A 27,262-nucleotide genomic window follows, 5' to 3' on the forward strand; every position below is an offset into this window, starting at 1 on the left:
TGGTTGTTGATTTGCTCATGGAACTGTAGAGCTAGTTATGCGGCGAAGACTTACGTCGTGATTTGTAAGTTGTAACTACAGTTGTTAATTTCCTATTAGGTGGCTGGGACCAACATCTTTACGGCGTAGTCTTGAACCTAGTTATTACTATAATAGTGGCATCGTGGTGAATATCACCAAGATTCCCGGTGTAAGGCTGACTCCTGTAAGGCGCAACAAGCTTTTTGGTCTCAGTCGAGACTCACTTGTATGCATAAACAGGTCCATCTTCCCCGGACGTTGAAAATATGGTAACTACGCCACTCATATGCGGCGCAAGTGTCTTCAAGGTCGTCGTACGCCGACTAATCATATCGGTTAGAGGCTCATTTGTTACGGCCACCCGCGGGTGCACCCTGGAAATTTTGCTGTGCCGCTAGTCAGCATATCCAAGGTTTCAATAAGGTCCAGATGCCCGTGGCGTTTCGAGACAAGATCTTTCGGTGATAATGTGACCCGCATTTGCGTGAAGAGACGGAGGAGATCAGAGGCGTTTCTCGAACTCCTTGTGCCAAGTAGTTGGTGCCCCCATTTTCTTGTGGAGAGGAGGCATTGAATTCTAGATTTGGTAAGCTACTAATCATTCGACGTGAATTTTGGTATTTCTAAACGGGAATACCGAAATTGTTTCATACAGACGGCGTTAATGGAGCATCATCCTAGGTCCCTTCGCAAATACCTACCTAACCTAAGCGGACCTCATACTGATTCCTGACAATTCCAAATTATACACATGACATACGAGCTACGCCTCTATAACTTAGCATTGAAGGAATAGAGGCTGACGTGCTCTTGGGTGGATTCTACAGCAAGTACTGAGGGCCATCCTGTTGCCTTCAAGGCTACCTACATTTTTGTCCTGACAAATCTTGTCAAATGGTTGGGGTCAACTTGTAAGAATTTGTCCGACCTCACCTCCGCCAGTAAAATTGCCAGTCATTTTGCTGCCTAGAAAGTTTAGGGGCCTTTAGTACGACGCTATACGTTATATCAGTGAATGACAGGTCATGGGAAAATGTACCTACGTACAATAGAAACGAAGCAAAGACTTTAGTCGGAAGATTTCCAGAAGAAACGTTAGGCAGCAAGATAGGTAACCATTCAATTCATTCAAATCAGTAAAGCTTTAAGGCTAGTGAGTTCATTCTCATAAGCCATATCTATGATTTTGTTCAATACCTGTGTGTTTGAATATGAAGTAGAGAAATCATATAAAATGCAATCCAATTTGTCTTACTCTACCTACGTACCTAGTATAAAAGGGGTTTACTTTAGTACAATCAAACATTTGCTGGAATTATATAAATGCATAGAAATTCAAAGTTGCCTTTGATAGTTTTATAAAGGGATTGCCATATTATGAAGCCATGTAAGGTAGGTACATAACTCAGATTAGATGATAATTTGGAGATGCTGCATTTCTCGCAAGCTTTTATCTCCTGCTGCTTCTTGAAACCACCAAGTAACTGTGCGAAGTAGTGGAATTACATGAACCACAGAAGACAAGACAAAATGTTGAAATAAATACCTAGCTACACGTGTGGGAATGGAGGGACTGTTATGGGACTTTACAACGGGTGTAAGTAATCAAAATGTCAGAGACCAATTGTAAATTTCAGGTACTTAGAAGATTACTTACCCATACTACAAATATTGTGTTCGAAATGTGAATGGTAGGAAAGTTAAGTCTTTGATGTAATTGCTTCTACTCAGAATATAGGGGGCGACTGGAAGCACTAGGTATGTACTTAAAATAATGGCGATTATCTGTGTTGGAAACGGGCATTCCATTTCTCTGATTGCCTCCTTTTTTCGTGTTTGCATCTCTTCATTGCCATGAGCATTGCAAATATATAAACTCAACAATTTCATATCCTCGAATGTTCCTCAAATGTTTGTATTTTCTGTAATACCAATGGTTCTAACCACTCTTGTTTGGTCGGGCTATTTTGTATTATTTTTTTGCTCTATTTCCCGTTCCATTTTTTTGACCTCGTCACTCATGCCCTCCTCACCACTAGCGACTGATAGATTGCTGTCGGTTTCAGCGGCTTTACGCTGGTTTTCTTCGTCCTTCTCTTGCTCTGCGAGCTTCTGTTCTTCATGCCCCAGTTCCTGAAAATCGAGATCCTCGAAACCAATTCGCTTTAGGATAGGAGCGGTCGCATGACGATATAATGTGTGGCCATTGACTAGATCTCCAACTTCGACATTCTCGACTCCTTTTACGTCGAGTACTGGGCTCAGTCCGGCTACGCCGAACTGGATGCTACTAGTTCTGGACAAGAAAGCGAGGATGTAATCTTTCGTGCTGTAGGCGTTAACAATTCTGCCAGTGACCACAGAGCGAAACCGGCGCCAGTCAGCAGAGTTACTCGGAACCGGTGCGCCTAGTATTATTGCATTTTCAACAAGCCCAAAGGCTCTTCGCTCGGCGAGCTGTTGAAGGCACACGCAGATAACTTTCGCACCAAGTGAATATCCTACGAGCGTGACAGGTCGTTCGCCTTGTGCTTTATTGATGATAGCATCCGCAAGCACCTCTCCGGCCTTCTGCGCTCGCTGGTTGGCGACGTACCAAGGGTTATCGATGAGGTGACGGGCTTTCTGTGAAAGCGTTAGTGACTCATACAAGAATCATACGCCTGTAGAGAAAATTCTCGAAAAAGATCCTTACTTACCAGCAGGGCTAATGGCCATAATCCAGCCGTCAGGGCAGCGAATAAGGTGCGTTTGATGATCTCGGACTTTGCGTACGACCAAGCGGTGGAGGTGACTAGAGTAGTGAGCGCATTGCCTAAATTCATCAGAGATTCAAGCTCAAAGCGGAGAGCGAACGTCTCTTGACCCGGTCCAATGCATTTCCAAGGCCCTACTACGTCATCTTTATTACCCAGCCAGCCTGATATACCAATAGCAACCCGTAAGCGGCGTGCTTCTTTTTCACACTCTGGTTGATAGGTGGGCACAAATGCGAAATCTTCTACGTCTCTGGTATATTGCTCCACTATAGCGATTAACGTAAGTATGTTATCTTAAGGGCAATGTAAAAGGGGCAAATTAGGCACGCACTAGCTTTACTTGTCATTCTAGCACCGTAGGCCCCGAATAGACTGCCAACCAGTACACCACTTCCAGCTAGGGCTCCAAGGTATCCCGCAGTAGCAGTGGCCCCGAGACCAATTCCACCCAAGACGGTGCCGAGGCCAGAGGCTAAGAGAGGTGCTGCTAGTCCGCCTGTGATGCCGATGAGAGCTGCGCCGGCAACTCCAGCGATGCCCATTTTCCACCTACGGGCTGTGCGATTTTGGTCAGCTCGTTCCTTGGCCTCCTCATCAGCCGACATCTTCTCGGCTGCCGTCAGGAGGCCACGAGCGACCTTCTGTTCGTCTTCGGAAAGTACTGTGACTGGGAGTCCCAGACTTGTGGTTAAGTATAGCAGGAGGATTCGTGAGTGCGCGTTGTAATGCTCTAGGCTCAGGACAAGTAAGAGAACTGAGTGAAGAATCAACATCCTCTTCTCCCTGGCTACTTTGCGCAGTGGAGTTTCAATAGGGGCGTATATTTTTAGCAGCACTTCTGCAATCAGACCCTCATTCTCACCGGCCACAGTTTCGTCTAGATTTGATTCGAGATCTGAACTCGAAGTTTCTTTTGGTTTCGCTTGCTTCGACTGTTTCTGGGCCGTCTCTCTCGAATTAACGACTTCCCCGACGCGGATAATGATGCTGTCTCTCCAGTCATCAAAGAACTTCAGAGCACTAGTCTTCAACGCGACCATTTTCTCTTCGCCAAGTTCCCTCTCCAACTTAGATAGCTCAGCACTTTCTTTCTCGGATGACTCCTGCGTTTCCTTCTTTTGTTCATCGTCGGACATTTGATCGAGGCCGAGAGGCACGCCATTTTCATCCGTATGTGTGGCAACTTGGCCAAGCTGAGAACCCGTTTCTTTAGGATTAAATGTGTCGATGAGCCGCTTGCGCATAAGTTCAGTGATGTCACAAATCAGAATTGTAAGGGCGCTACGATCTTCATCGTTTTCGAGCACTGTTGTGAGCGACTCGCCTTCATCGTCTTGCGCCTTTGTTGGCTCCGCATCGCCACCACCACTCAAAAACTTGTTGGCTTTTCGAAACATGGATGAAGATTCGTCATACACTGAAAAATAGATTTCTATGAAGTAGGTTGGATTGTCGGGCGGTTTGACGTTGAGGCAGGCTTACTACTAGATACCTCCTACGTCATCTATTTGGATATTGCTTACAGCGATATTCCCTGTTTGGAGATGTATATAACGAGGTGTCACTTCCCCCAATATCAATAGGGGATTAACTTTTACAGCATTGCAGATTCTAAAACTCCTTAAACTTCAACAGAATGCAAATTTCAGGCCCGATACCAACTTTTCTTGACGTCTCATTCGACAGCGCGATGTTATTTGACTGACTAGCGGAACCGAGCGTGTCCAAGTATTTGCGCATAGCATCATCCGTTGTGCTGCCGATATAGAAATTCCCAAGGAGCTGAGCTGTCATTTCAGCATGCGAAATCACCCCTAGACGGATGGCGTCATGTATCATGTCCATCAGAGAGTGCTGCGTTACAGCACGTCTAACGCGCTCTAAAATGTGGTCAACATCTCACCTAGGGTATGAGTAATAGGAGGGGTTTTCGAAACTAACTCTTTACGACTTTGTTCCTACTCTTTAATATTTTGATCTCATATCTGATCAACGAAGAGCTTGGATACTCTGTCTTCAACATAATTTCATGCCCAAGACTAGTGATGATGTAGTCGAGAGGTTGGCTATTGAAGCTGAAGTAGTTGGGGGGCACTGTTAATGTAGTTAGCTTGGCGGGGTATTGCAAAGGTCCGTGTGAAGTCATCGTCACATACAGTCGTTGGTGTCCTTCATCTCTTTCGAGTTGATGACGTCTCACTCAATCCTCAATGGGTCTACATTGGCTCTTTCCAATGTGTCCCCAATCGCTTCGTCGTCCTCTATTTTCAGATGAGTATTCTCGCATACTATATGGTTTTAGGGAAAGCTTACTATAGATGATTACGCCTTTCTCAAAACGAGCATCTGCCGAGTAGCACATGAGGAAGAAAACATCGACAAAACCAATGAGGCGGACTTTTCCAGCTCACCTCTCGCCATTGATCAAGACTTCCCATGGATGAATGTCACTATTGAAATTTGGTCAGAAGATGAAGATGGATAGTAAGAGTGGTATGTGGCAGTCTAAATAATGAGCATACTAATCGCATTCTAGAGATTTGTCGTGTATGGATCTGTCAAACACCTTCAACACTCGGTGGTAGGATGCCATTTAATCTTCTGATGCTCCTAGACGGAGTTTTGCAAAACAGGTGACAATAAAGAGATGCCTCAATGCATACGACTTGCGATGAGAACTTACATGGTTAAAGGGCTATTATCGAGGGCTAAATGCTCTCTTTGACCCTCATATCATGGGGTTCATCCGGGATTGGATAGTACCCCAGTTTCTCACCTCAGCGCCCCCGGAGAATATTGCCTGTTGAGAACCTCAGCTTTGGCATTCTTATTACAGCATCTACTACACTATCCCTCCATTCAGCTCCTCAAGAGGCCGTGATAAGGCTACCCCAACCAAATAATTAGGTCGCCGATTGAACTATTCCACGACTTTCAATCAACTCACCGGCGGAAGGTTGAGAAGGATGACTGACTCGGATTGGTTTCCATACGAACAACCGTCTCGGTAATGGTAAATCGGCGAATTGTATTACATGCTTCTTCAAAGCCCCTTGATATAGGTGGTCTAAGAAGGCTTTACGACGCCGACGGCTGGCCACCCTTAGTAGCCATTAGATTGGAATTTACCGCCACGATGTAGTACCTAGGGAAGGAGCTAGAACTTGGATGGGGTAAGGATCTCTACGATGAACAAATATGACTTATCATTATGGTACTTTTAGAAGGTGGTCTTAAAGGCGTTCACGTCGTTTGTGTGGCTGTAAGTTTGGGGTCTTTCTCCAACGAGTCAATGAGCCTTAACTCGCTCAGTTTCAGCAGAGACTAACGAGACAACACCTGCATTACCAGAACTGGAAGTTCTATAAAGTTCCTTTCTTCCCAATTCTATTCTACGATACAGCTAAAATGTCGAAGGCAACAGCAGAGTACATCGCTACGAGGGCTACCGACTTGAAAACTAAATCGACGGCAGCTTTCGATATCGCCATCAGTAAGAACCCCGGGCAAAATCCGTTCTATGTTGAACGTTTGGCTTGTCCCCAAATTCAAGCCCACGTTCTACGACGAGCAAGATCGATATCCTCGAGGATTCTCCATTATATCTGGTCTCGATGATGTTGAGCTGCTAGATCCGTCCTACTTATCGGACGTTGCAGAGCCAGGTGGCCAAGAAGGTCGCTCTATTCAGGGCACAGTGAGCGATGCGAAGCGGCTGCTCAACAACATATCAGATGTGCTGCAACCACACCTTCCTAGCTCCCGAGCCTTGTCGCTAGCAGAGTGTGCGAGGCATACAGTAAACATCATTCTTAAAATCCTAGTGAACCTCACAGAGCGCCCTATTCTCGATGATAGGACCTGTATCGTTGATTTCGGAAATGTTCCGAAACTCGATCTTTGGCAAAAGGGGCTGATCAGGAGCCACTTCTCAACCCAGAAAGTGATGTCCCTTGTCTGCGGGAGGGACGCTACCGTTATGACCGATCGCGCGTATTGCCTCATGGGCATGCTCGGGGTGAGGTTTCCTACTTTCCCTGCAGAAGGTCTTACAAAAGCTCTCTCGAGATTGTTAGACGAGGTCATTATTTCTTCGAACGATGTTTCTGTTTTCAACTGGACCGGAAAACAAGATGGGACGATCGCTATACCCATCGTCACCAGAAGCCTTCAAATTTGACAAGAACGCAAAATGCAAGAAACAGAAGGCCCAAAAACTAGCAGCACTTCTCCAAATTGAGCGATACGAGGTCATGTCAGATTTTCTAGCTATCTCTGGCATGCTTGTAGATACCATCATGTTTCTTAAAGCAGATCAAGAACATTCCTCTCCTTTGGGTAAAGGAGATCTTGAAAGTTATCAAAAGGGCGAAGTTTGAACAGTTCAAACCGCACATTACAAACATTGTGAAGATACTCAAGTACATCGAAACAGCATTCGACTCTGTGTCGTCAACCGAGCCTCAAGCTACTGCTTCTCCCTGTATGTCCGATCCCGTGGTTGATGATACGACATCTGATCTAAGTATTCCGTTGTCTCCTTCATTTAGCTCGCTCTCTTCCCAATTCAAAGCCCCTTCTCTACCCAAGGACATGCCATCTTTCAAGGCTCCAAAGTTCGCCCGCAAGAAGACTGAACCTGAGGTAACGATACCTAAAGCATCTTCGCAAACATTACCTAGTCTTGGAATTGGGGCTTCAAACCGTCACTTAAAGGGTTTGGGAGGAAAGAGTCTGGGCCTTCCCAATCTAACACAACGCTGGTTGAAGTCCAGACACCAACTACTGAGCCCGAGGCCCGCAGCATCCCGCCAACTCCTACAACACCATCGCTCATAGCCTCCGATGTTCCGAAACTTTCCTTGAACGAACAAGTATTGAGATACATTAGCAGCATTCAGGCTGCAGATGAGAACGAGGACGAAGAAGGGAAACCGGCAACATCCGAGCCAGAGTTACCACCTGATTTAGAAAAGGTGCTGGCCGGAATTCCAGCCCGAGAACTCTCAAAGCCTCCTGTTGAGCCCGAGGAGATCGACATCATGATCTCCCCCAATCCTATCATCATCAAAAATTCGGGGATTGAGGGGTTGTTCGATATTCAACGAGTTGTCATATCGATGGCACAGCCCGAAAAGCTTCGTAGGCAGATCAGGAATCCCATCAGACCGCACCAGAAGATCACCGGCTGGTGTATCATCAGCACCGGCTTTGCCCGTGAGTACACCCCACCTATCAATTACCCCTTTCGCCACGAGACAGTACTTTCCACAAGCTTTTACGGAAATACCTTTCCAAACACAAAATTGAAGTCAGTCTTTTTTACATAGGAGAGCTGATAATTGACGCACAACTGTAGGGGTTATGGTCAGCTTCTCAAGTCCGAAACATATCCTCGAGAAGGAGCTTGATATCGTACAGGCTGTTGAGAGCAAGGTCCTTAACGCGAAAAGTCCGGAAGGGGAACCCGATGGAAACGCGAACGTGACAGGAGAGGGGCCGCCAAAAGGTAGTCACAGTGGAGTACAGGCTACCGGATCAACCTGGCAGAAAATGGTTACAGCTAAGTTCAATGCCCCTGAGCCCACGAAAAAAGACGATGAAAACGACATGGAAAACCCAGGTTCCGAGAAAATGAAATCTGAGGGCGCCAGGATGAGCAGGATAATCAAGTTCGTCCAGGAATCAGACCTTACAGAAATCGCCGGCGAGTGGGTTCTCGCTCGGTTCTCCGGAGTCCCTGGCGCGAAATGGTTTCTTTGTTATCTGGAATTAGGCGGCTCCGGACGCGATTTCTATGGACATCGCATTGTGACTGATGAAATCGATTTCCACAATGCCTCCCCTGAGATGGGTCTTATAAAATATTGGGAGTACTACAGTAAGTATAGTAGTGTTCTCTCCCTTTTTATCAATTTACACTTCCCGTGGAAAGCATATACTAATAGATCAATATATAGTGATGCAGAAAAAGTACAGGCTCTGTAGTATTCTGCAAAAGTTGATGGAAAGCAAGGACTGGGAAAACTTCAAGGCGGAGATGGGACAGAACATCGTTAAGAGGGTGGCCGAGGAGACTGGAGTCAGCGGCCAGGAAGATGACTTCGGCGGCGATTCCGACGACGAAAGTGGCGATGGGAAGATATCCGATACACTGAAGGAGCTAGATGGGATGGCGCTAAGAATGACCGGGGCTGGCCTCGCCCAGCAATTCTACGAGTGGCAGGCAGAACGTCTACAGAAAAATCTATCCGCCGATGTTCTCAAGAAGTTTCCGACACATGCAAACCGGCCTAAATGATAATAAGGACTTGATGTCTTCTAGTAAGTTGTTGTCTGTGCCATATTCTCTCCTTTCTCAGGTCATCATTATACACCTTTTTTATTGCAAGAGAGAGGGTTGCTAACTCTTTTCATAGTATTTCACTCGGCAAAGAACATTCATATATTTTAAATCCAATAGTCTACAATTTATTCCATGTTCAGCTATTACGTAGAGTTTTGACACTAGGTACACAGTAATCTACTTGATTCTCTCTATTAAGTACCTACATGAAAGGTGAAATAAGGCCAGTCTGTTTCTTCTGTTGTCCAGAGGCACAGTAGATTCAATGTCGTGGATTTTAATTCTCGTGACTGCGGCAGAGTTCTATGAAGCAGCTACCTGCCTAGGTACTTAACCTAGATAGTACGAAGTCTGCAATAGTAAGTGAAGGATAGTCTTTAAGTGTGATGAAAATAATAATGGTAAAACCAGATAACCAACACGTTGCGGATTAAATATGGAAAGATTATTTTAGCTGCTCTTGATAATGTCGAGGGTTCCCCTCAGCACCTTACATATACTTTATTTTTGGATAATGCTAAGATATGAACCAAAATTTTCTCTCTTTAATATCACCCAAGAGTAATGGACCTTTAATCATGTGGAGCTTTGTTCTTTTGGAAGGAGGGACCTCATTATTAGCGCATCTAATGTATACATGAACCTCAAAGAAAAGACATCATGAATCAATGATGAGGGTTCTAATAAATGCATGTGTGCTACATTCCAAAGGCAGCAGTAGTTAACGAGTAGCTAATAATCACAACTGCGAAGTTCAGTTCGCAACAATCCATGAACTTTAGAATAACGCGCATATATGCAGTTTTCATTCTTATTTGCAAATTTCTGGAGGCTATGGGACATCTGCTCCACCCAACGACGTAAAACAGCCATTCCACCCCATTCAGTTTCCTTGGGTATTGGATGCCTTGCCAATCAAACTCCATATCTTGAGCAATGTGTCAGTGATGACTTAAATCTAGCAATGTCTGAGCCTCTTATTGAACTCCGGGTCCCCCTAATCAACCATGCCAATCTCATGCAAATCGTGTCGTAGTTATTGTTGTATAGGGAAGGATTATTCCCATTAGCCCTGCTTCTAATCGAAGACATCCGCGTCTCCACCGTCCCACTCTTCGTCTGATTCGTCCTCAGAGTCCAGGAAATCCTCCATGTCGAAATGCCGTTCCATAGGCCGATGATTATCAACTTGGATATCCACCACGTCGCACATGCCATGGATATATTCGTCGTCATTTGGCAGACGCTTCGATACCTTTCTGACTTTGCGATTCAATCCACTCTGATCGGAATGATCAGCGGCGAGTTCATCTTCGCTATCCTCATCATCGGCGTCGTTTTCCCTAAGTAGACGCTCTTTGAGGAGTAGCCCACTCCCTCTAAGCCGCTGGAGTTCTTTGCTGATAGCTGAGGCTCTCGCAAGTTGAGCTTTGCTAAGGTAGCTCGTTTCACCCTCTGACGAAGTGGGTGTTGGTGCGATGTTTGCTATTCGCGTGCTTCGTCGCTTCGGCGTGGGTAACGGACCGGTGCCCCTCAATTCTTTCAGATCTTGCACATCGGACTCGGTCGGAGGTAGGCTGAGTGTCTTGTGGTCTTTGGGCGATTTCATTTTTCTCTTGAAGACTCCCACCATCTTCTCGACCCAGAATTCCCGGAGTTCTTGACGCTGGCGCCAGCCTATATCTAATGCGACCCTAAACGCAATCCTGCGAAGGTTGGGGACATCTGGGGCGCTCTGTACTAAAGATCTGAAAAACATCTCTGCTGCTTTGAAGTCCCACTTTCGCATATGCAGGATCTCGATCGACTGTATCGAAGCGGGCCATGTCGGCACTTGATCTTCTGCAAGGAGTGTATCATACTCCGGCTTGTTGTCGGCGTAGTGCTCATGGTGTCGGAAATAGGATAAATCCATGTAAAGGCGCTCTAGGTTTGGGCAAGCTGACCGCAGGACAGGAAGAAAGGCCAGACTCAACGATTGACAATGGTTGATGGTGAGACTTCGCAAATGATGACCATGAGTCAGTAGGAAATTGGCAAGATCATCAGCCACTACCTCCCAACAATTGATGAGTTCGAGATGTTCGAGTGTCGCCGGAAGTCGACTTAGAAGTGAGCCGGTTACTAGCGTGCTAGATTCTAGGACGAGATGTTGCAGATTTGGCAAAGCAGAAATGCAGGCAGAAAGTTGTACCATCTTGAGATGATTTTTTCTTTCCATCTCCTCGGTGACTTGAGCTTTCTTCGGTAAGCCCCAGGAGGCAATCTGATAATTGACGAAAGCTACCTTCTGGAGGCTAGCAAAACTGGAGTGTAGATGGAATTTCCCCAACTTTTCGAGAGATAAGGTATCGTCGGTGAGGCGAGAATTCCAACGCCAACTCTTCAGTTCCCTTGGCATAACTTCGTGCTGCTTACTACCGGCCAGCATTCTAAGTGTGTCGTCTGCATTACACTTAAACCGTATGTTCTCATCCAGTTTGCGATAGGGCGGTTCATCAGACCCGTGGTATAACTCCACACGAGATAGACTTTTAAGGAATGGGATCGCGTGCTGTAGACGAAGATAGTTTGTCTGGTGCTTCGGAGTTACAGTCGAACCTACTTCTATAAGCAAGGTCTCGATCTTGGGTCGGTACTTGATCATGGTGTCGCGAGGATCCATATTCAGCGTGGTGATGAATTGGCTCATGGAGGTGAAGGGATCCTTGGTGTAGCGCCACGGATGGTAGAACGGAGGGCATCTGTAAAGAGCTGCTAAAGCAGGTTCCGTGAATTTAGTGCATGTTCGTGCAGCTAACAACAAGGTGTTGACTGCTTCGGACACATCTTCTCGTCGCGACGTAGGATCGCGGATCGGTGCAGCCACTTTGTCGAAAACGCACAGCAGAACAAGATACGGGAGGGTTGTCCAAGGAGGGTAGGAGGAAGGAGTAGTGCTTTTAGAAGCTGAAGGTGTAGCCGCAACTGAGTTTGGTGTACGAGGGCTAATGGTCTTTGTCTGGCTTGCTTTAGCGGTGGTTTGAGCTCGAGTCCGACGTTGCGATTTCTGGGGGGATTGTGGATGGTCGTCGTGATTGTTCTTTCGCTTTCGCGTGGCGGTCGAGGTACGTGGGGCAGGAATGCTGGCACTATCCGAATAATCACCGTCCATATATTCATCAGACGAAGGAGAGAGTGAGAGCGCCCTAAATCGAGTAGCTACATTTGGCTGTGTTGAGCGGGTTGAGCGGGTTGATCGAGTCTCACGGACTGGCTTCTTTAACTTGGCCGCTCGGGACGGATTGCTCCGCACCGCTGCTCGTCGAGGACGGTCCATGGTCAAGTACGAGGACCATCAATGGTTTGACAGGGCGGTACGAAAATGAGCTACATGAATATAAAAGACAATGATCGAGTCGAGTCGCGCAAATTTGAAAATGGGGGGTTCAAAAAGTCGAAGATGAATCAAGAATGAATAAGTTGGAAGTCATATGAATTGATCGGTGATGGATTAAATCTGACCGACCTAAGGTTTGCGACAGAAAGGTACGACGTATGAAGTACGGCATTGACTCAGTTGCGGAAAGATACCTAGATTAGCAGTGGCCCACTTAATAAGGTTTTTGATTGTGATTGGATCTACGTCTTACAGCCCCACCATCCCCTTGATCCAGCTGAAAGCATACCTAGTACGTACCTCCTCCAGCTTTGTATGTGAGAACCTTGGACTACTCCTGTAGGTAATGCAGTATCTTCACTTAGAACTAGTAGTTTCCTCGATTTTTGGAAGTGTGTGATTACCAAATCTCGTGCAAATTTATTGTATAGAGCTCAATATACTACGTACCTAGTAGGTACCGCCCAGGAGGTTGCAAGAACGATCACTGGGAATTTCATTAAAGTATTTACACGCATTTGTAAACAGGTATCTTCAAAACACCCGGAATGCATTAGCCTCGAGCAATAGATTTAAACTAATGTGTAAAATCCCAGTGCCCTTGAGCCCAAGCGCTACCGCGAGCATCGACATTTAGCTGACAGGCTTTCTACTACCTACCTATGCAGGTACAGGCCTCCACGACTTCTAATGAGAAAAATCCATATCAAGACGCATAACTGATCCTGGTATATTCTCCTTATAAGAGCTACAGTAACACATATAGTGGTATTCACATTAAACCAAAGGTATACTTATAGGGCCAAGTTGTCAAACCAATTTACTACTTTTTCACAGTCGCAAAAGTGCAATGGTACGAATTATTAGAAACATGGCTAATATATTCCTTTGCTTCTTGTCCTACCTACCTACAATGCAATGACCTTATCCAACTGAAAAATATGATATCTTGCTATGGCAAGAGACCATCCAAGAACCTTAGGAAATATATGGAATACTAGAAATAATCAGCCCCAAAGAGTTTATTAACTGGCATTATATTAATTTGTAATATTTAGATAAATCAAATCTCTGAGAAGTTTGCTAAGCCAAGTGTGAATATTGGCAATAATATAGAACAGAGCAACTACGTATTTTAAAGCTCCTCGTGATCAGACAAGATCAACATGTTTGCAGTATCCATGGTGTAGATCCCACGAAGGTTTGAAATTCCTGGTTTAATACCTATACCTCTTCCCTTAGATATGACTATGTACATATCAAAGATTATTATTTCATCAAAAGTTTATATATAAAGATCAGATATAAGAGATATTCAATGTAAACGCGTGTAAATGTGTCCCGCCTCTTTAGGTTTCATTAATGAATGAACTTGCGTAATACCTTCGTCGCAGTTTCAAGAAAGTCCATGTCATCCATGCGATACCTTGGAGATAATCTTGGAACTTACAAACTTACACAAGGAGAAAAATGTGGATCAGGGAGTAACGGCAGCAATATTTGTGGCTTGTGATTCCTTAATTGCGCGGGTCCGCCACTAAGAAGATGCGACGGTAGCCACAGGCTTGCAGCACTGAGATTTCCTTACCCCTACTGCCCCTGCCCCTGCAGGCCTGGTGCTTCGTGCTTTTGGTGCTGCTCTAACAGCCTACCTTGGTTAGTTGGAACGCGTCCACGGGTTCTTCCACTTTTCACGCATCGCGGACATGTCAACCGCATCACATGCCCTCTTCAACTTATCCTTTATAGTCGGATTTTCCCTATACTCTCCATTGTATCACGACGTTAATGCGCTGGCATACTGGCTACTGGTGTCGCCGAATTCGTCACCTTTTCGAGGTTGCATGTAAACAATCAGGTCCATAGCCACACACACAGACACAGACGCACCCACGCTTGACTTGTTGCTTGTTGCATATTTCATTCATCCCACGGCCCGGTTTACGGTATTCACTCATCCTCACTTCCTTACTTGGACAACATCGTCGTTCCTTCTCCAACTGCCACGTCCAATTCTCGTTCACATCCTAACTCTCATTAATTTATTCTCGAGACTAAGGACTCCAATAATGCCTGCGTGGCCTTTGTAATTCCTAGTTGGTCGTGTCGGAGAGGGTGGTGCTGATTCAGTTTCCTTTTTGCTCGGAGACGGTCCGTACCTGCCTTCTCTGCGTCCCGACTTAAAGCGGGAAGTTGCCCGGACACATTCACAGGGTAATTGGCAACTGCACATGTGGCGACTGGCAACTGTCCCGCGTCAACCCATGCCCACATAACTTACCTAAGGTACCTCCATAATTTATCTGGGTATCTATTTTCTACATAGTATCTCGGATTACTGGAAAGCAGTCAGCCACAACTTCGTGGCCAGCTGCGCCGATGTTCTCCTTCAGAGATGGCTACCATGACTCCTTACAAACGCGAATTACCTTTTATTCACAGAGCTTGGAAGACTGCCGTCGACCACTTATCTCCATACAGCATGGGAATCAAGCTATCTTCCACCAACGGTGACACTGTCGTCAACAATGATCACGCCCTCCGTGCCACCAAACGGCGCCGCATAACTGAAGACTCATCCGAGTCTACGCCGAACGGTATCCTGGGCCATATGTTGTCTGACAGAGACAACGACTACGAGAAGGCGCTCCGCGTTGATGTGCTTCAGATCACACACAAAGACAGCTCTAATCACAGATCCAGCAATTTGCTCAACGGCACAGGATCTCCCGTCAAAAAGGACATCGCAGCTATTCGCGTCCGTTGCAAGCTCAGCATCTTTCGATGGAGGGTTCCTATCAAGGAAATTCGCGTGCTCTATTGCGATAGTCAGATATGCAGTCTCAAGGTATTCCGAGACGCCGATGGCGCGTGTCGGAGGGCTAGAATATATCTCAATTCACCATTCCAAGTTCCGGCGGAAAAGTTATACGTCGAACGGGATGACGATAATGGTTTTGACCTGGCTGACCATTACTTGGTTCAAGCCGAGTTGGAGTCCGCAGGAGATCCTAGTTGGCCGCCTATCGATCTGCTGCCCAAGGATGAAGTAAACGATGCTGACTCAAGTCTCCCGCAGCACTGGGTTCTCACTTCTTCGGTCGTCTACAAGTTTGAGAAGCATCGGGCGTCTGCTCCTGTCAAGATTAGGAAACGGGTTGGATCTGAGACTACGCTTGATCTATCAATGGACATGGATCTTAGATGGTCCACATGTCATAGTGCAGGCAGCATCACCGAAGTCGAGGTTTCCCCACCAGAAGTACCAGCATCATTCCCCAGCGGAGCTTTGGAGCCATTGACAAATGGACATGTCAATGGGAGGTCAGATAATGCTATTAACGGTCCTTCAAAGGATGAGGATGTCTTTGTGGAGGACGACGAAGATCATGAAGAGGCTGCAACTCCCAGTCGTTCATTGAGAACGAGAGAGAAGCAGAATTATAATCTGAAGCTACTTAGTGATAAGGCACGAGGCAAGGAGCGAAAGGAGCGGAAGCAACGTAAGTTGGCAGATACTAGAAATCAAGAAGCTGGGCAGACTACCTGGGTGCTTCCTCGAAATGGAGAGGTTGTATTGAAAGGTTACCAATGCATAAGATGCTTTGGAGTTCATTCATCTATGAACCAGCTCATAGAACATGTAAAGGTTCATCCTGAGTTCAAGTATGACTTTGATCCGGGCTCTTCCCGAATCTGGGTTTTCCAACACGGACAAGAGAACAGGCGTCGGTCCAGCTCGTCTTTCTTAAAAGTCGCTAGTTCTGAAGACCCGGAGAGCGAATTCGAAGACTGGAAGGTATCCCCTCATAAGGCCCAGAAGACTCTGGCACAGTCAAATGTAAGCTCACATCAAACCCCAAGCGTCTTAAATTTATAAAAACATATGCTAACTTCGTATACAGCCATTACTCTCGAATATTCCGAAGGATCCCAGGCAGTTAGTTCCGAATAACAAACAGCCTATGTACGATCGCCTGAGTAAGGCAATACTTGAGCCAGGGACATTGGTTGATCCTCCCGATATCGACGATACTTGGTTGGTACAAAAGCATCGGGATATCATTCGCGATTACAGCGACGTTCACCCAGAAGAGAAGGAGTTTATCTCAGAATGGGATGCTTATGTCAATAAGGAATGTGTCACTTCGGACCCCCATTTACAAGGTGTATATCTCAAGTTCATCCAGACCAAGGCATCATGGTTAGCTGCGTCCCAAAGTCGCATGACGGAATTCTCGAAACATATGGCCTACTTGAAGGCAAGGAATACCCTGACTGAATCTACGATCGTCAAGGCTCTAGCGATCATGCGGCAAGCAAGGGACCAGAAGCGCCCCGAGCAGCCTGAGACTACAAAACCGCCGTCTCCAAGAACTGAGTACCGCAAGTCAGCGTCGGGATGCGCCGTCTGTGGCCAACCTATCCGGGGGCCGTCCACACTGATCTGCTCGAATGTGGTGAGTGCTTCGAGGTTGTATATGAGGAAATATATTACTAACGACTCCTAGGATTGTGAGAAGCCCTTATACCATGTGGATTGCATCCGAAAAGCCGCGAAAGTACCGGTAGGAAACCACAATTGGTCCTGTAATAGTTGTTGCGACGGTTAGCGGGGGGTTATCTAAAGTACAAAGTACAAGCACTACAATATTCCCATCCCGCCTTTGACCTGATGCTGGAAACTACCCAGGTAGCTGATTAACCACCCTGAGGGTGGTTGGAGGCGGTTGATACATCTTAAGAGTCTGGACTGGCATCTAAGAGAGGGGTGCAAGACTCAGATCCAATAATCCATTCAGAGGTCTGATCGCAGCAAAAAATCGAAAGGCATGCGCTAGGGCATCTAAAAACTCTTTGCAACCTACCTATCCACAAGCTCCGTTCCGAACCCTTTCACAGAAGGGTTGAGTGAACATGCTATCATACCCGTAGCACGTGGGTAATCTACAGCTAAATGAATAACAAACTCTATCAAAAAAAGATTAATTAGAACATCAATTCACCTTGCAGTCTACATGATCAATATCCGTAAAATCAGGTAACTTGGGCATGAACTTGTTGATCCAAAGTAGGCAACACATTATTTTCCTGGCAACCCTTGCCCAACTTACTACCCCTTGATTTTTTTGATAAAGCTTCTTCGTTCGAGATTCTGCTAATACATATGCAATTCAATATTATATTATTTATTGTCTTTAGTTACGTGGATAGGAAAGTTCAAGGCCGCTTATTCTTAAAAGGAGTTCGTTGTCACTATTACCAGCAAGCCCTTTTCAACTATTTTCCAGTCTATTTACAGCCGAAACCTACCTAGTTGTCTATACATCACTTGAAAATGTCACCTACCTACGTATTAACGGGTTGGACTGACTGCACTTTGACTTAGGCAGGTCATGTATAAAACAAGGCAAAATTTTTAGTCAACACTGAGTTAAGAACATAGCCGACAAGAGAAGCCGGTGCATATTTTCATTAAAACACATATTCAGGCCAGGCTCGTTCCATATTCCTTTTGCCACATTTATTCAGGAATATGCTAGCTACAGAGTCAAAGTATAGTACAACGAAAGGAGGAGGCGATAGGGTGTATTGTCAAAAGTGGAAGGGCTACCTACCAAAAAAGAATTAACTTGCTATAAATATGTCTTCAAGCACGTTTTTGGCTCAGGCTCGGACCCTTGAGGGCCTTACTTTAGACTTTATTGTTTGATTAGATCTTCATCTCCTTGGCTGTAAATATAATCCGGCAGCAAACTGCTGCAACCACAGAGACACAAGTATTAGGGCATACAACTCGCCCGCCACTTTCTAATGCATCATGCAATCCTGCCTAAGCACATACAAGCAAACACCATGCTACTCGCGCCATTACACTATAACAAGTAGTAGGATATTAAATCACCGTGACCATATTCGCAGTCGCCTTGTTTACTCCATGGAGAAGCTAGGGAGAGCGATATACAAATATTATCAATTTGAACATTTATCGCTGGTCAGCTTGCGTGTGCATTTTGGAGATCTGTTTTAGGCCATGTCTCGAGATCCTCACACTTACAATGGTTAGATACTTCTTGTTTTGATCTCTTGTAGTTATGGAAATTTTCGATTATGGGAATAGGGGTTGTGGGGAAGAGGATCGTACGGGGTTAACAATAACGGGGGCTCAAGGAGTTTGTAAATTTCATCAACCACCTATCTCCCTAGGAAGAACAAGCCCACCATATCGATTCAAATACCTCGTGAGCTACGAACAATGTAGTACCGGAATATTTCGACTCTTGGATATTATGGACTGTTGACACAATTGCCAGCAGCTATTTGTTGCGCACTGCGCCTATTTAGACGTTATTGATAGTAGGTTATAATAAAAGAGTTGAAGGCATGTTGATTCCCACGTTCCCTTTGATATATGCCTATTTTTAAGATAAGTTTAAAGTTGGTATAATGTGCCTCGACCTACTAATGGCCACACATCTATAGATACCTGCGAATTGCGTTCAAGGTCGATTTATTGATAGTCCCGGAGTGAAGTTGAAGTTGAGATAATCCGTTTGCAACGATTAGTACATGCGCTCATAGCTGAATTATCACCTGGCCTAGGCCATAGTAGATATGTTAAGTGAATAGGAGGTAATTCAGGGGTTAAGCCAAATTCTAGTTCATGAACCTTCTTTATTAGGCAGTGATCGGACTCCAAATTTACTTCCCCAAAATGTCTTGAAGGACACTTTTCTGCCCCCCCAAAACAAACTCTACCGATGTCGTGGGATCCGAGCACAGTCAGATATGGCCGGTACCCCGCATCCGAGAGCGTTGGAATGCTGCGCCGTTGCCCAATCACCAGAGCTGCATGGGTTGTCGTTGATAACGACTTGCCTGCAGGTTGGTCTGTAATACCCGCGTTGTCTAGACCACGGGGTTGTGGCGTTGTATCTACGAAGGGATGAAGGGTTGTAACGTTGCGGGGTATATTCGTCTATTATTACGAGTTGCCAGGTAATTGTCTTGTTCGACGGCAACTCGGCCTCGGGGTTTCGCCATGTTTTAAGCCACCAAGGCGTGAACAAAGAGGATTTAATGGATAACTTCCTAACCCTGGGGTAAGAGACAAAGCTACTTGGGAATTTCTTCAGTCTCTTACTACCGTCTCTTCGGGTAGCTGTAACTAATATGGCGAAAACCGGGGAAGATGGCGGGCAATCGCCCCGAGTAGAAGGGGAAGAGAAAGCTCAACAAGAAACGCGACAGGGCGTGATCAGTAGCGAGAAGCATGATTCAGAGATGGGTCTCGGGAATGAGGGGCTGGGAGAGAGCGAGCAGTACATGCAAATTGATCCAGCCGTCGCTACTCGCATCGCGGAAAATGTCGACGATTTTATGGTGAGAATCCTGTAGCAGGCAGTTGAGAATGAGTATTAAGTTCATGGCAGACCCTCGTGAGCGAGGCAAACGAAGCGAACGAGAGGGAACGAGACATGAAACTGTCTCACGCTTTCAAGGTATACCCAAAAGCAATTGCCTGGTCCATGATCCTCTCCTCATGCATTATAATGGAAGGCTTCGGGACTGCAATCGTTGGGTCTTGTAGGTCGCACATTGCTAAGACTTGCTCGAATTCCATCACGCTAATACGCCAATAGATATTTCATTCCCCCCTTTCCGGGATAAGTTTGGCACTCAAGCCCCCAATGGAGATTATCAGATACCTGCGAGTTGGCAGAATGGCATTGCAGGCGCGACAAATGTCGGCGAAATCATTGGCCTCCAGGTATATACCTTTACTCGCTCCGTTATACAAATATGACCATACCGACTCAGAGAAATACTTAGATCGCCGGTGTGTTGTGTGAACGTTGGGGTTACCGGTATACGCTTCTGTCTGCGTTAGTCGCTGTAACTGCGTTCATATTCTTCCCCTTCTTCGCGAACAGTCTTGCCATCTTTCTCGTCGGCGAGCTATTTCAAGGGATGGCGTGGGGCGTTTTCCAGACGATGACAGTAGCTTATGCGGCCGAAGTCTGCCCCGTGCCCCTGAGACACTATCTTACAACCTATGTCAACCTCTGCTGGATTATCGGCCAGTTCATATCATCCGGCGTGCTCGTTGGGCTTGAAGGCAGGCAGGATGAATGGGGGTAAGTCTGACGCCTCTTGGGTCAATGATTTATGCCCTAAAAGTTGATTCTAGGTACAAAATCCCATTTTCTTTGCAATGGATCTGGCCGATACCCATCGGTATTGGCACATATCTTGCACCAGAATCGCCATGGTGGTGTGTTCGGCATAATCGCAAAGAACAAGCGGAAGTGTCGTTGAAAAGGCTAGCTCGCAGCTCTGGGTTTTCCCAACGGGATGCTGATGCGGCAATGGCTTGTAAGCTGAACAACCCCTCAACAGCATGGAAATGATAGCTGATTGAGTTAACTTATTCTGTAGTAATCGTATACACAGATGAGATGGAGAAACAAGTCTCCGAGGGGACCACGTACTGGGACTGCTTCAAAGGAATCGATCTTCGGCGTACCGAGATCGTCTGTTTTATCTGGCTTGCTCAGACCATGTCAGGAACTGCGGTTGGCGGTCTCTCGTCGTATTTCTTCCAACAGGCTGGCATTTCAGACGCGGATTCGTTCAAACTTAGCTGGGGCCAGAACGGTCTTAACTTCGTCGGAACTGTTGCGACTTGGTTTATTTTAAACAAGGCCGGCAGGAGGACGTTAGTCCTTTGGGGTATGATCATGATGTTTGTCTTGTTGCTGTGAGTTACCCCATGTCGATGAAGCATCCATATTACAAAATCATCTAAATCCCATGCTAAATCTCACATCAGCATTACGGGTTTCATGGGCATCCATGACCCGCCAAGCACGGCCGAAGCGTGGACAGCCGGGACGATGGTCATCCTACTGAGCGCCACGGCCAACTTCTCCATCGGTCCTGTAGTCTACACCATCGTATCCGAGATCCCGTCAACGCGATTACGAGCTAAATCCATTATTCTCGCACGGAATGCGTACAACGCCATCAACATTGCCTTCGTCAATATCGTATCGTACCGGCAGCTAAACCCCGCTGAATGGAATTGGGGGCCCAAGGCCGCATTCTTTTGGGCTGGGACCAATGCCATCTTCACGGCGTGGATTTTCTTCCGATTGCGTTAGTAACTCCTTTCCTTACCCACGACTTGATCTAGACTTGGTCGAATTTGCACGAGCGTTTGTTTGCTGACATTTATGGAACCCTAATAGCCGAGACTAAGGGCCGGACTTATGCTGAGCTTGATATTCTGTTCGAGAACAAAGTGCCCGCTCGTAAATTTGTGAGCACCAAAATCGATAATTTGGTTCATGGCACCGAGAGCGCACAAAAGGAACAGGTCGGCCATATTATTAGCACCGTAGAGAGTAGGACAGAAATACGAGAATAGGTCAAGGTAGTTAGGATAGATAGGTAGCTTTGATTGCTCCTGTCTCTTCAGTCCCATTTGACAACGATGGTGAACATTGCAAGGGGTCGAAAGGCTAGAAACGAAACCTATTGGATTGATGAGCTTTTGTCTAGCCGTTACAGAAGATAGACGTAGCGTCACTTAGTCCAGTTCCCGACAATGGGAGTTATTATTGTCGATTGAATTGACGCCCCAATATCTGGTGCTACGAATCACCGATCATCCTTATTACTACACACTATTGAGTACACGCCAAGTTGATGCTGGCCCTCGAAAAGGAGCTTGTCAACTTAGAACCTGTACTTCTTCTTTTCCTCCCTCTTCTCCTCGTCCCGCTTCAACCTCTTGCGGCTTTCGTTCGCAATCATCTCGTCAAGCCCCTCTTCTCTCCTCCAGTTAGCACCGACGCCTTCCTCACGCCGGCCTTCTTCGAATCTTCGTCGCATTTCATCCTTGCTAATGCCGTCTACCAACGCATCCGGGTCGAAAGACACGTCTACGTCGCCAGGCTTCTTGCGTTTTCGACTGCCCTCGTCATCCTGGCCAAGAACGCGCATGTCTCCACCCGCATTCTTGAGATCATACACGCGATCGCTGCCAAAGAAACCTTCGGCTCTGGCCTGCTTCTCTTGGAGGACTGTGTAAGCTGCGCGAGGATGAGTGCTGTCTTCTGTCTCGTAGCCACGGCGAGATTTTCGTAGGTCCAATTCTCCGGCTACCGATTCGGTAGCAGTACCGTACTCCGTAGGCACATTGCTAGCCAAGCCACCAGGAGTTTCCATGCCAGACGGAGTCTGCAACCCAGCGCCAACATCCTCTTCATCCTCCTCCTCTTCAGATTCCTCTTCCTCCTCTTCCTCAGACTCCTCTTCAGGCTCTTGAAGTTCACCCCATAACGTGCGTTCAATAGGCTCACCGGGCGGGGGCGCTGTTTGAGACGGTTGCATGATACCGAAAATATCACCTCCGTACAACGGCCTGTTGTATTCGTCTACGGGCGGCTTGCCATAACATCCCGGGTTGAAACCCCATTGAGCTCCGGGTGGGATAGGGGCGTTGAGTCCGGGAATGCGGAGGGACGGATAAGAAGGTGGAGGGCCGAATCTTTGCTGGTTGATGAGCCAAGGCGGAGGAGCACCGGGAGGAATGCTTAGTGCTTCCTTGAGGGGGTCGCTGATCTCTCCTGGCCGGAGATGTCGTAAATCTGTCTCATACTCCTTGCCTTCGTAATAAACCTCTCCAAAGCGCGTCAGCTGAGGTTTGCTCTGAAATCTGAAGAAAGCATCGTAAAGCTTCTGATAGTCAATATCCAATTTGCCTATTTTCGGTTGCACTCTTTCGCGCTGCTTCTGCTTCAAAGTCTGCTCTGCTTGCTTCTCTAGCACAGCATCTCTCATTTCCGCGATGCCCGTATCTGCAATAAACTTGGGTAACTTAAACGCAGGTTTTTCGATACCTCGCTTGGACGAAAGATACTCGCGCTTCAGCGACCAATGGGAAGGGACTGGAACCACGTTTCGTTGCGCCTTGATCTGCACTAACAATCGAGGATCTGACGATGATGTATCATGCCATTCCACAACCTCCGGCTTCCTCACCAACGCCTTCAGCTCTGCAATAGAAAGCTTGTTGAGCATCTTCCGCTTCTTCTTGGATAGCTTAGGCTGCGCGCCTCTCTCCTCTTCCTCGTCAGGTATATCATTATCGTCATCAAAATAAACCTCGCCCTGGTTGCCAGCGTTGGCCTCTTTTGCGATGTCGTCTTCCTCTCTCGACACGCCAAATTTGGTAAAAATATCCTTATACATGGAATAGGCGGGATCTTCACGGTCGAAACCGTAGTCTTCATCGTCATCGGCGGGTCCATCGGCGGGTCCATCGGCAGGTATCTTATCTGACGCAGTAGGTGTCTTCTTAACGTCGAGTTCTGCGGTGTCAGTCTTCTCAGACACATCAGTCGCCGGTTTCGATTGATCCTCACTCGGTTCAACCTGGGGACTGTCATCGGCTTTAGGAGTGTCCTATGTAATGTTAATATTTAATACGGTCTTGAAACATGCGTGAAGTGACTTGCCTCCGGTTTTGCCTGTTTGTCTGCCTTCTTCTTCGCCCTGCGCTTCTGATTCTTCGTCATCTTAGGAGCCGCCATCTTGTCTGTTTCCGTTGGCGGATGCCTCTTTCGCTAGAATGCGCGACGGACTTAGGCGCAGTGGCCTTGCCTTCCCTACGTAGATGAAGGACAATAAATCTAAGATATAACGTGTTTCGCCACTTCGTATAAGTAGTTGAATAGACTCGATACGATGATGGAGTCTGTGGATGAACAATGTGTAGGATAATTGTCCGTTGACAAGGCTGAGTTGAATAATTTCCACACGCGACTTCAAAAAAGCTAAGATGCTTTAGCTTAGAGCTTATCAGCCACGCAAAGCCACTTCAGTAAAATTGGAGCGTGCGAATGTTCTTATGTTCTTATCAGTGTGGCTGAATATTTAACCGGCCAAATTTAGCAAGTGCTTAAGGTCGGGCCCACCAAAGTACAACGATATGCACGTATCCCACGGTAACGTGTTAGTTGGCCACTAGCGTCTTGCTTAACTTGATAGCGTATGTACTAGGTACTATTACATATATGTATCATAACGGGACAGGATATCTGGGCATATGCGGCTGGCGGCGAAGCTGGAACCTTGGCAACTTTTTTTGTTACGAGATTCACCCATAATTTTTCCTCAATCGCGTCAGCCAACCAGTCATTTCAACAGGGGTTGCCACGCGGCAGAAGTCATTGACCCTCCTTATTACTTACATTTACTTACGTTGGACTTGGTCTTGGTCTTTTTATGGATGAATCTGATACTGTACAACCAAACCAAAACCGAACCATATCGTAACTGCCGGCCAACGAACTTGGGAATTCCATCGTTTACACGATCCGCATCGCTTCCAACTTCACAACTTACGTGTGCTGTCCGAGGCAATGGTCTTGTGAATTCCCACTTTCCTCTGAGTAATTGCGCGTTGCTCTTTGTCGCTCGTTACATTTCCACCAGCCCGCACCGCAAACTCAATAGTCAGACAACATGCCTCATTCAACGAGCTCGGGTTCCTATGCCCGAGACTCCTCCGTTCCACGATCCAACGCCAAGCATCCGGATGATCACGAAAGCGATTCTGGGTCCGGCCTCGAGAAGTTCCCAGATCATGTCGATTCTCCCGCAATGCGCGCGAATGGTGCAAGGTCCATCAGTCCTGGACTAAATGCATATGGCATCGGGTTGAGTGGAGGAGCTCATATAAATGGAGATCGCTGGCAACCAAGAAGGGACCTTTCTGCAACAAGAGGTGTGCGATGGGGTTCTCCGTTGGGACCGTCGGCTGGTCTTTCTCGAGGTCATGGACGACAGAAGAGCATTAGTGAAGCCTTCAATACTATCAGGGCAAGAAATGGCAGCGTCAGCCAGAACGCCCATGAATTAGCAGATGCGCTGCGGGCACCTATCTCCCCAAAGCTCATTGTACGTCAATTGAACATACGACTACTTGCCCCTCATGTGCTGACGTGACATCCGTAATCTAGATTCTGTGTATAATGTGGTATATGTCCTCTGCCTTGACGAATACGTCTTCCAAGTCTATCCTAAACGCCTTCGATAAACCTGCCACCTTGACTATGATCCAATTCTTTCTAGTCGCCTTCTATTGTATAACCTCTTCGTGGTTAGCGACTGTATTTCCGTCTTTGCGAAATTCGATCCCTGCATTAAAGAATCCTATACGACAGCCTTCAAGGGATGTCATTATGACTACACTCCCCCTTGCTGCGTTCCAGATAGGTGGTCATCTCCTTAGTTCGACGGCGACCTCCAAGATACCTGTCTCTATGGTCCACACCGTCAAGGGACTTTCACCACTATTCACCGTCTTCGCCTATCGATTCATCTTTGATATACGTTATCCGAGAGCGACTTATTTCTCCTTGATACCACTCACTCTTGGAGTTATGCTCGCCTGTTCTTCGAAACACACGTTCAAGGGAGAATTGCTAGGACTTATATATGCGCTCCTGGCAACTATTATCTTCGTCACCCAGAACATCTTCTCTAAGAGGCTATTTAATGAGGCTGCTAAGGCAGAGGCGGATGGTCAATCAGCAAAATCCCGCAAGCTCGACAAGTTAAATCTGTTGTGCTATTCATCCGGACTTGCCTTCCTCCTGACGTCCCCTATCTGGTTTTGGAGCGAAGGCGTTGGCCTCATCAGAGACGTGTATCATGATGGTTCAGTGGATCTCTCGTCGCACCCAAACAGTTTTGATCACGGGCGTTTGGCGATTGAGTTCCTATTCAACGGTACTTTTCACTTTGGGCAGAACATCCTAGCCTTCATTCTGCTCTCTTTAGTATCGCCTGTCACCTACTCGGTTGCGTCACTTATCAAGCGCGTGTGGGTCATCATGGTCGCGATTTTGTGGTTCCGCAACCCTACAACTCCGATTCAGGCCGTGGGTATTGCGCTGACATTTTTCGGTCTTTACTTGTACGACCGGACAAATGATAGCAACAAGGCCGATCGCCGTGCACGTCTCCTGAGCCAAAGTGCAGGAGGAAATCAACCACTACTACCACTGAACACCAGCCAAGCAGCAATTGGCTCTTCTACTCAAACTCAACAGGTCTTCGCAAGTCCGGTACCAGTTTCTAATGGATCGACACCTCATCCATATACTAATGGGTACACCTCTCAAGCCAGTTCCGGGCCAGAAGACTTAAAGAAGAGCGATGATGCCGGTAAGGGCCGGCAAAGGGGAAGCAGCAATGCAGCTTGGTTGCCGCCCGGTACTAAGCAAGAGGAGACTTGGAGGTACCAAGATAGAATTAGTGCTCGATAATTGTAGACTCCCGAGAGAGTCAACATGGCCCTAGAGGGTTACGATACATTGGATGATGCTCATAGAGGGTGACTTTTCTTTTCCTTTGCAAGGCAGGATGAAACAGTGTGCCCAAGCCATTTAAGGCCGTTGCTGCTACCGTCATCTTGTATAGGTGGATATCTTGGTGTTTATGGGCTAGGGCCAGCAAGGCATAAAGTGGATTGGAGTTATAGTGTGGTTGACCTATTTGGTCATTTGTACAAGTATCCTGCAAATCAATAGGATGCAAATTCTGCATAGAGGTCGGGTTTAGATATGCTTGCAAGGCATAGGATACCCATCACTTCATTTTCCAGTTTCATTCTGGATCGGACCGGACATATGGAAATAGACCTTAGACACGCGCACTTGATAATATTATGTTGTATGAAGA

General features: G+C 46.6%; 8 protein-coding genes across 8 annotated transcripts; 4 read left to right on the forward strand and 4 right to left on the reverse strand.

Moving 5' to 3' along the window:
- Positions 1 to 1,721: 1,721 nt before the first annotated feature.
- F4807DRAFT_444441 (DUF726-domain-containing protein) lies at positions 1,722 to 4,216 on the reverse strand. The gene is made up of 3 exons (XM_047999657.1): positions 3,112 to 4,216; positions 2,721 to 3,046; positions 1,722 to 2,646 (listed from the first exon to the last, which is right to left on the reverse strand). Exons 1-3 carry the CDS (start codon positions 4,175 to 4,177, stop codon positions 1,984 to 1,986), a joined length of 2,055 nt encoding a protein of 684 aa, XP_047849586.1. The 5' UTR covers positions 4,178 to 4,216; the 3' UTR covers positions 1,722 to 1,983.
- Positions 4,217 to 4,391: 175 nt separating this feature from the next.
- Positions 4,392 to 4,955, reverse strand: F4807DRAFT_465037 (uncharacterized protein; the record flags this gene model as incomplete). Its single annotated transcript, XM_048002228.1, has 3 exons — positions 4,392 to 4,660; positions 4,722 to 4,874; positions 4,937 to 4,955. 3 exons carry the CDS (start codon positions 4,953 to 4,955, stop codon positions 4,392 to 4,394), a joined length of 441 nt encoding a protein of 146 aa, XP_047849587.1.
- A 1,233-nt stretch (positions 4,956 to 6,188) lies between these two features.
- F4807DRAFT_465038 (uncharacterized protein) lies at positions 6,189 to 9,081 on the forward strand (the record flags this gene model as incomplete). The annotated part of the gene is made up of 7 exons (XM_048002229.1): positions 6,189 to 6,273; positions 6,440 to 6,798; positions 6,857 to 7,066; positions 7,125 to 7,424; positions 7,556 to 7,997; positions 8,140 to 8,661; positions 8,741 to 9,081. 7 exons carry the CDS (start codon positions 6,189 to 6,191, stop codon positions 9,079 to 9,081), a joined length of 2,259 nt encoding a protein of 752 aa, XP_047849588.1.
- An 806-nt stretch (positions 9,082 to 9,887) lies between these two features.
- Positions 9,888 to 12,634, reverse strand: F4807DRAFT_444462 (uncharacterized protein). The gene has a single exon (XM_047999658.1). The coding sequence runs from the start codon at positions 12,443 to 12,445 to the stop codon at positions 10,205 to 10,207; it is 2,241 nt and encodes a 746-aa protein (XP_047849589.1). The 5' UTR covers positions 12,446 to 12,634; the 3' UTR covers positions 9,888 to 10,204.
- A 1,571-nt stretch (positions 12,635 to 14,205) lies between these two features.
- On the forward strand, positions 14,206 to 17,518 carry F4807DRAFT_444464 (uncharacterized protein). Its single transcript, XM_047999659.1, has 3 exons — positions 14,206 to 16,346; positions 16,411 to 16,965; positions 17,017 to 17,518. The coding sequence occupies exons 1-3, from the start codon at positions 14,901 to 14,903 to the stop codon at positions 17,116 to 17,118; spliced, it is 2,103 nt and encodes a 700-aa protein (XP_047849590.1). The 5' UTR covers positions 14,206 to 14,900; the 3' UTR covers positions 17,119 to 17,518.
- A 2,160-nt stretch (positions 17,519 to 19,678) lies between these two features.
- Positions 19,679 to 22,119, forward strand: F4807DRAFT_471321 (sugar transporter; the record flags this gene model as incomplete). Its single annotated transcript, XM_048002915.1, has 8 exons — positions 19,679 to 19,888; positions 19,939 to 20,092; positions 20,149 to 20,276; positions 20,339 to 20,643; positions 20,697 to 20,881; positions 20,945 to 21,266; positions 21,339 to 21,664; positions 21,757 to 22,119. 8 exons carry the CDS (start codon positions 19,679 to 19,681, stop codon positions 21,933 to 21,935), a joined length of 1,809 nt encoding a protein of 602 aa, XP_047849591.1. The 3' UTR covers positions 21,936 to 22,119.
- Positions 22,120 to 24,433, reverse strand: F4807DRAFT_295024 (DUF382-domain-containing protein). Its single transcript, XM_047994863.1, has 2 exons — positions 24,031 to 24,433; positions 22,120 to 23,977 (listed from the first exon to the last, which is right to left on the reverse strand). The coding sequence occupies exons 1-2, from the start codon at positions 24,103 to 24,105 to the stop codon at positions 22,247 to 22,249; spliced, it is 1,806 nt and encodes a 601-aa protein (XP_047849592.1). The 5' UTR covers positions 24,106 to 24,433; the 3' UTR covers positions 22,120 to 22,246.
- Positions 24,434 to 24,894: 461 nt separating this feature from the next.
- F4807DRAFT_295088 (TPT-domain-containing protein) lies at positions 24,895 to 26,857 on the forward strand. The gene is made up of 2 exons (XM_047994864.1): positions 24,895 to 25,474; positions 25,537 to 26,857. Exons 1-2 carry the CDS (start codon positions 25,040 to 25,042, stop codon positions 26,845 to 26,847), a joined length of 1,746 nt encoding a protein of 581 aa, XP_047849593.1. The 5' UTR covers positions 24,895 to 25,039; the 3' UTR covers positions 26,848 to 26,857.
- Positions 26,858 to 27,262: the final 405 nt, after the last annotated feature.

This window comes from Annulohypoxylon truncatum, assembly GCF_022578515.1.
Source record: "Annulohypoxylon truncatum strain CBS 140777 unplaced genomic scaffold F4807scaffold_47, whole genome shotgun sequence".
In the NCBI taxonomy this organism is placed as follows: domain Eukaryota; kingdom Fungi; phylum Ascomycota; class Sordariomycetes; order Xylariales; family Hypoxylaceae; genus Annulohypoxylon; species Annulohypoxylon truncatum.

What these genes read in the sequence shown, in the direction of transcription:
- F4807DRAFT_444441 (XM_047999657.1), bottom strand. Translation starts at nt 4,177, where the DNA reads ATGTTTCGAAAAGCCAACAAGTTTTTGAGTGGTGGTGGCGATGCGGAG. An exon ending in TAGAATGACAAGTAAAGCTA is followed by an intron (nt 3,047 to 3,111) that starts GTGCGTGCCTAA and finishes TAATCGCTATAG; the next exon opens with TGGAGCAATATACCAGAGAC. An exon ending in TATGGCCATTAGCCCTGCTG is followed by an intron (nt 2,647 to 2,720) that starts GTAAGTAAGGAT and finishes ACGCTTTCACAG; the next exon opens with AAAGCCCGTCACCTCATCGA.
- F4807DRAFT_444462 (XM_047999658.1), bottom strand. Translation starts at nt 12,445, where the DNA reads ATGGACCGTCCTCGACGAGCAGCGGTGCGGAGCAATCCGTCCCGAGCG.
- F4807DRAFT_444464 (XM_047999659.1), top strand. Translation starts at nt 14,901, where the DNA reads ATGGCTACCATGACTCCTTACAAACGCGAATTACCTTTTATTCACAGA. An exon ending in AGACTCTGGCACAGTCAAAT is followed by an intron (nt 16,347 to 16,410) that starts GTAAGCTCACAT and finishes CTTCGTATACAG; the next exon opens with CCATTACTCTCGAATATTCC. An exon ending in CACTGATCTGCTCGAATGTG is followed by an intron (nt 16,966 to 17,016) that starts GTGAGTGCTTCG and finishes AACGACTCCTAG; the next exon opens with GATTGTGAGAAGCCCTTATA.
- F4807DRAFT_295024 (XM_047994863.1), bottom strand. Translation starts at nt 24,105, where the DNA reads ATGGCGGCTCCTAAGATGACGAAGAATCAGAAGCGCAGGGCGAAGAAG. An exon ending in ACAAACAGGCAAAACCGGAG is followed by an intron (nt 23,978 to 24,030) that starts GCAAGTCACTTC and finishes AACATTACATAG; the next exon opens with GACACTCCTAAAGCCGATGA.
- F4807DRAFT_295088 (XM_047994864.1), top strand. Translation starts at nt 25,040, where the DNA reads ATGCCTCATTCAACGAGCTCGGGTTCCTATGCCCGAGACTCCTCCGTT. An exon ending in CTATCTCCCCAAAGCTCATT is followed by an intron (nt 25,475 to 25,536) that starts GTACGTCAATTG and finishes TCCGTAATCTAG; the next exon opens with ATTCTGTGTATAATGTGGTA.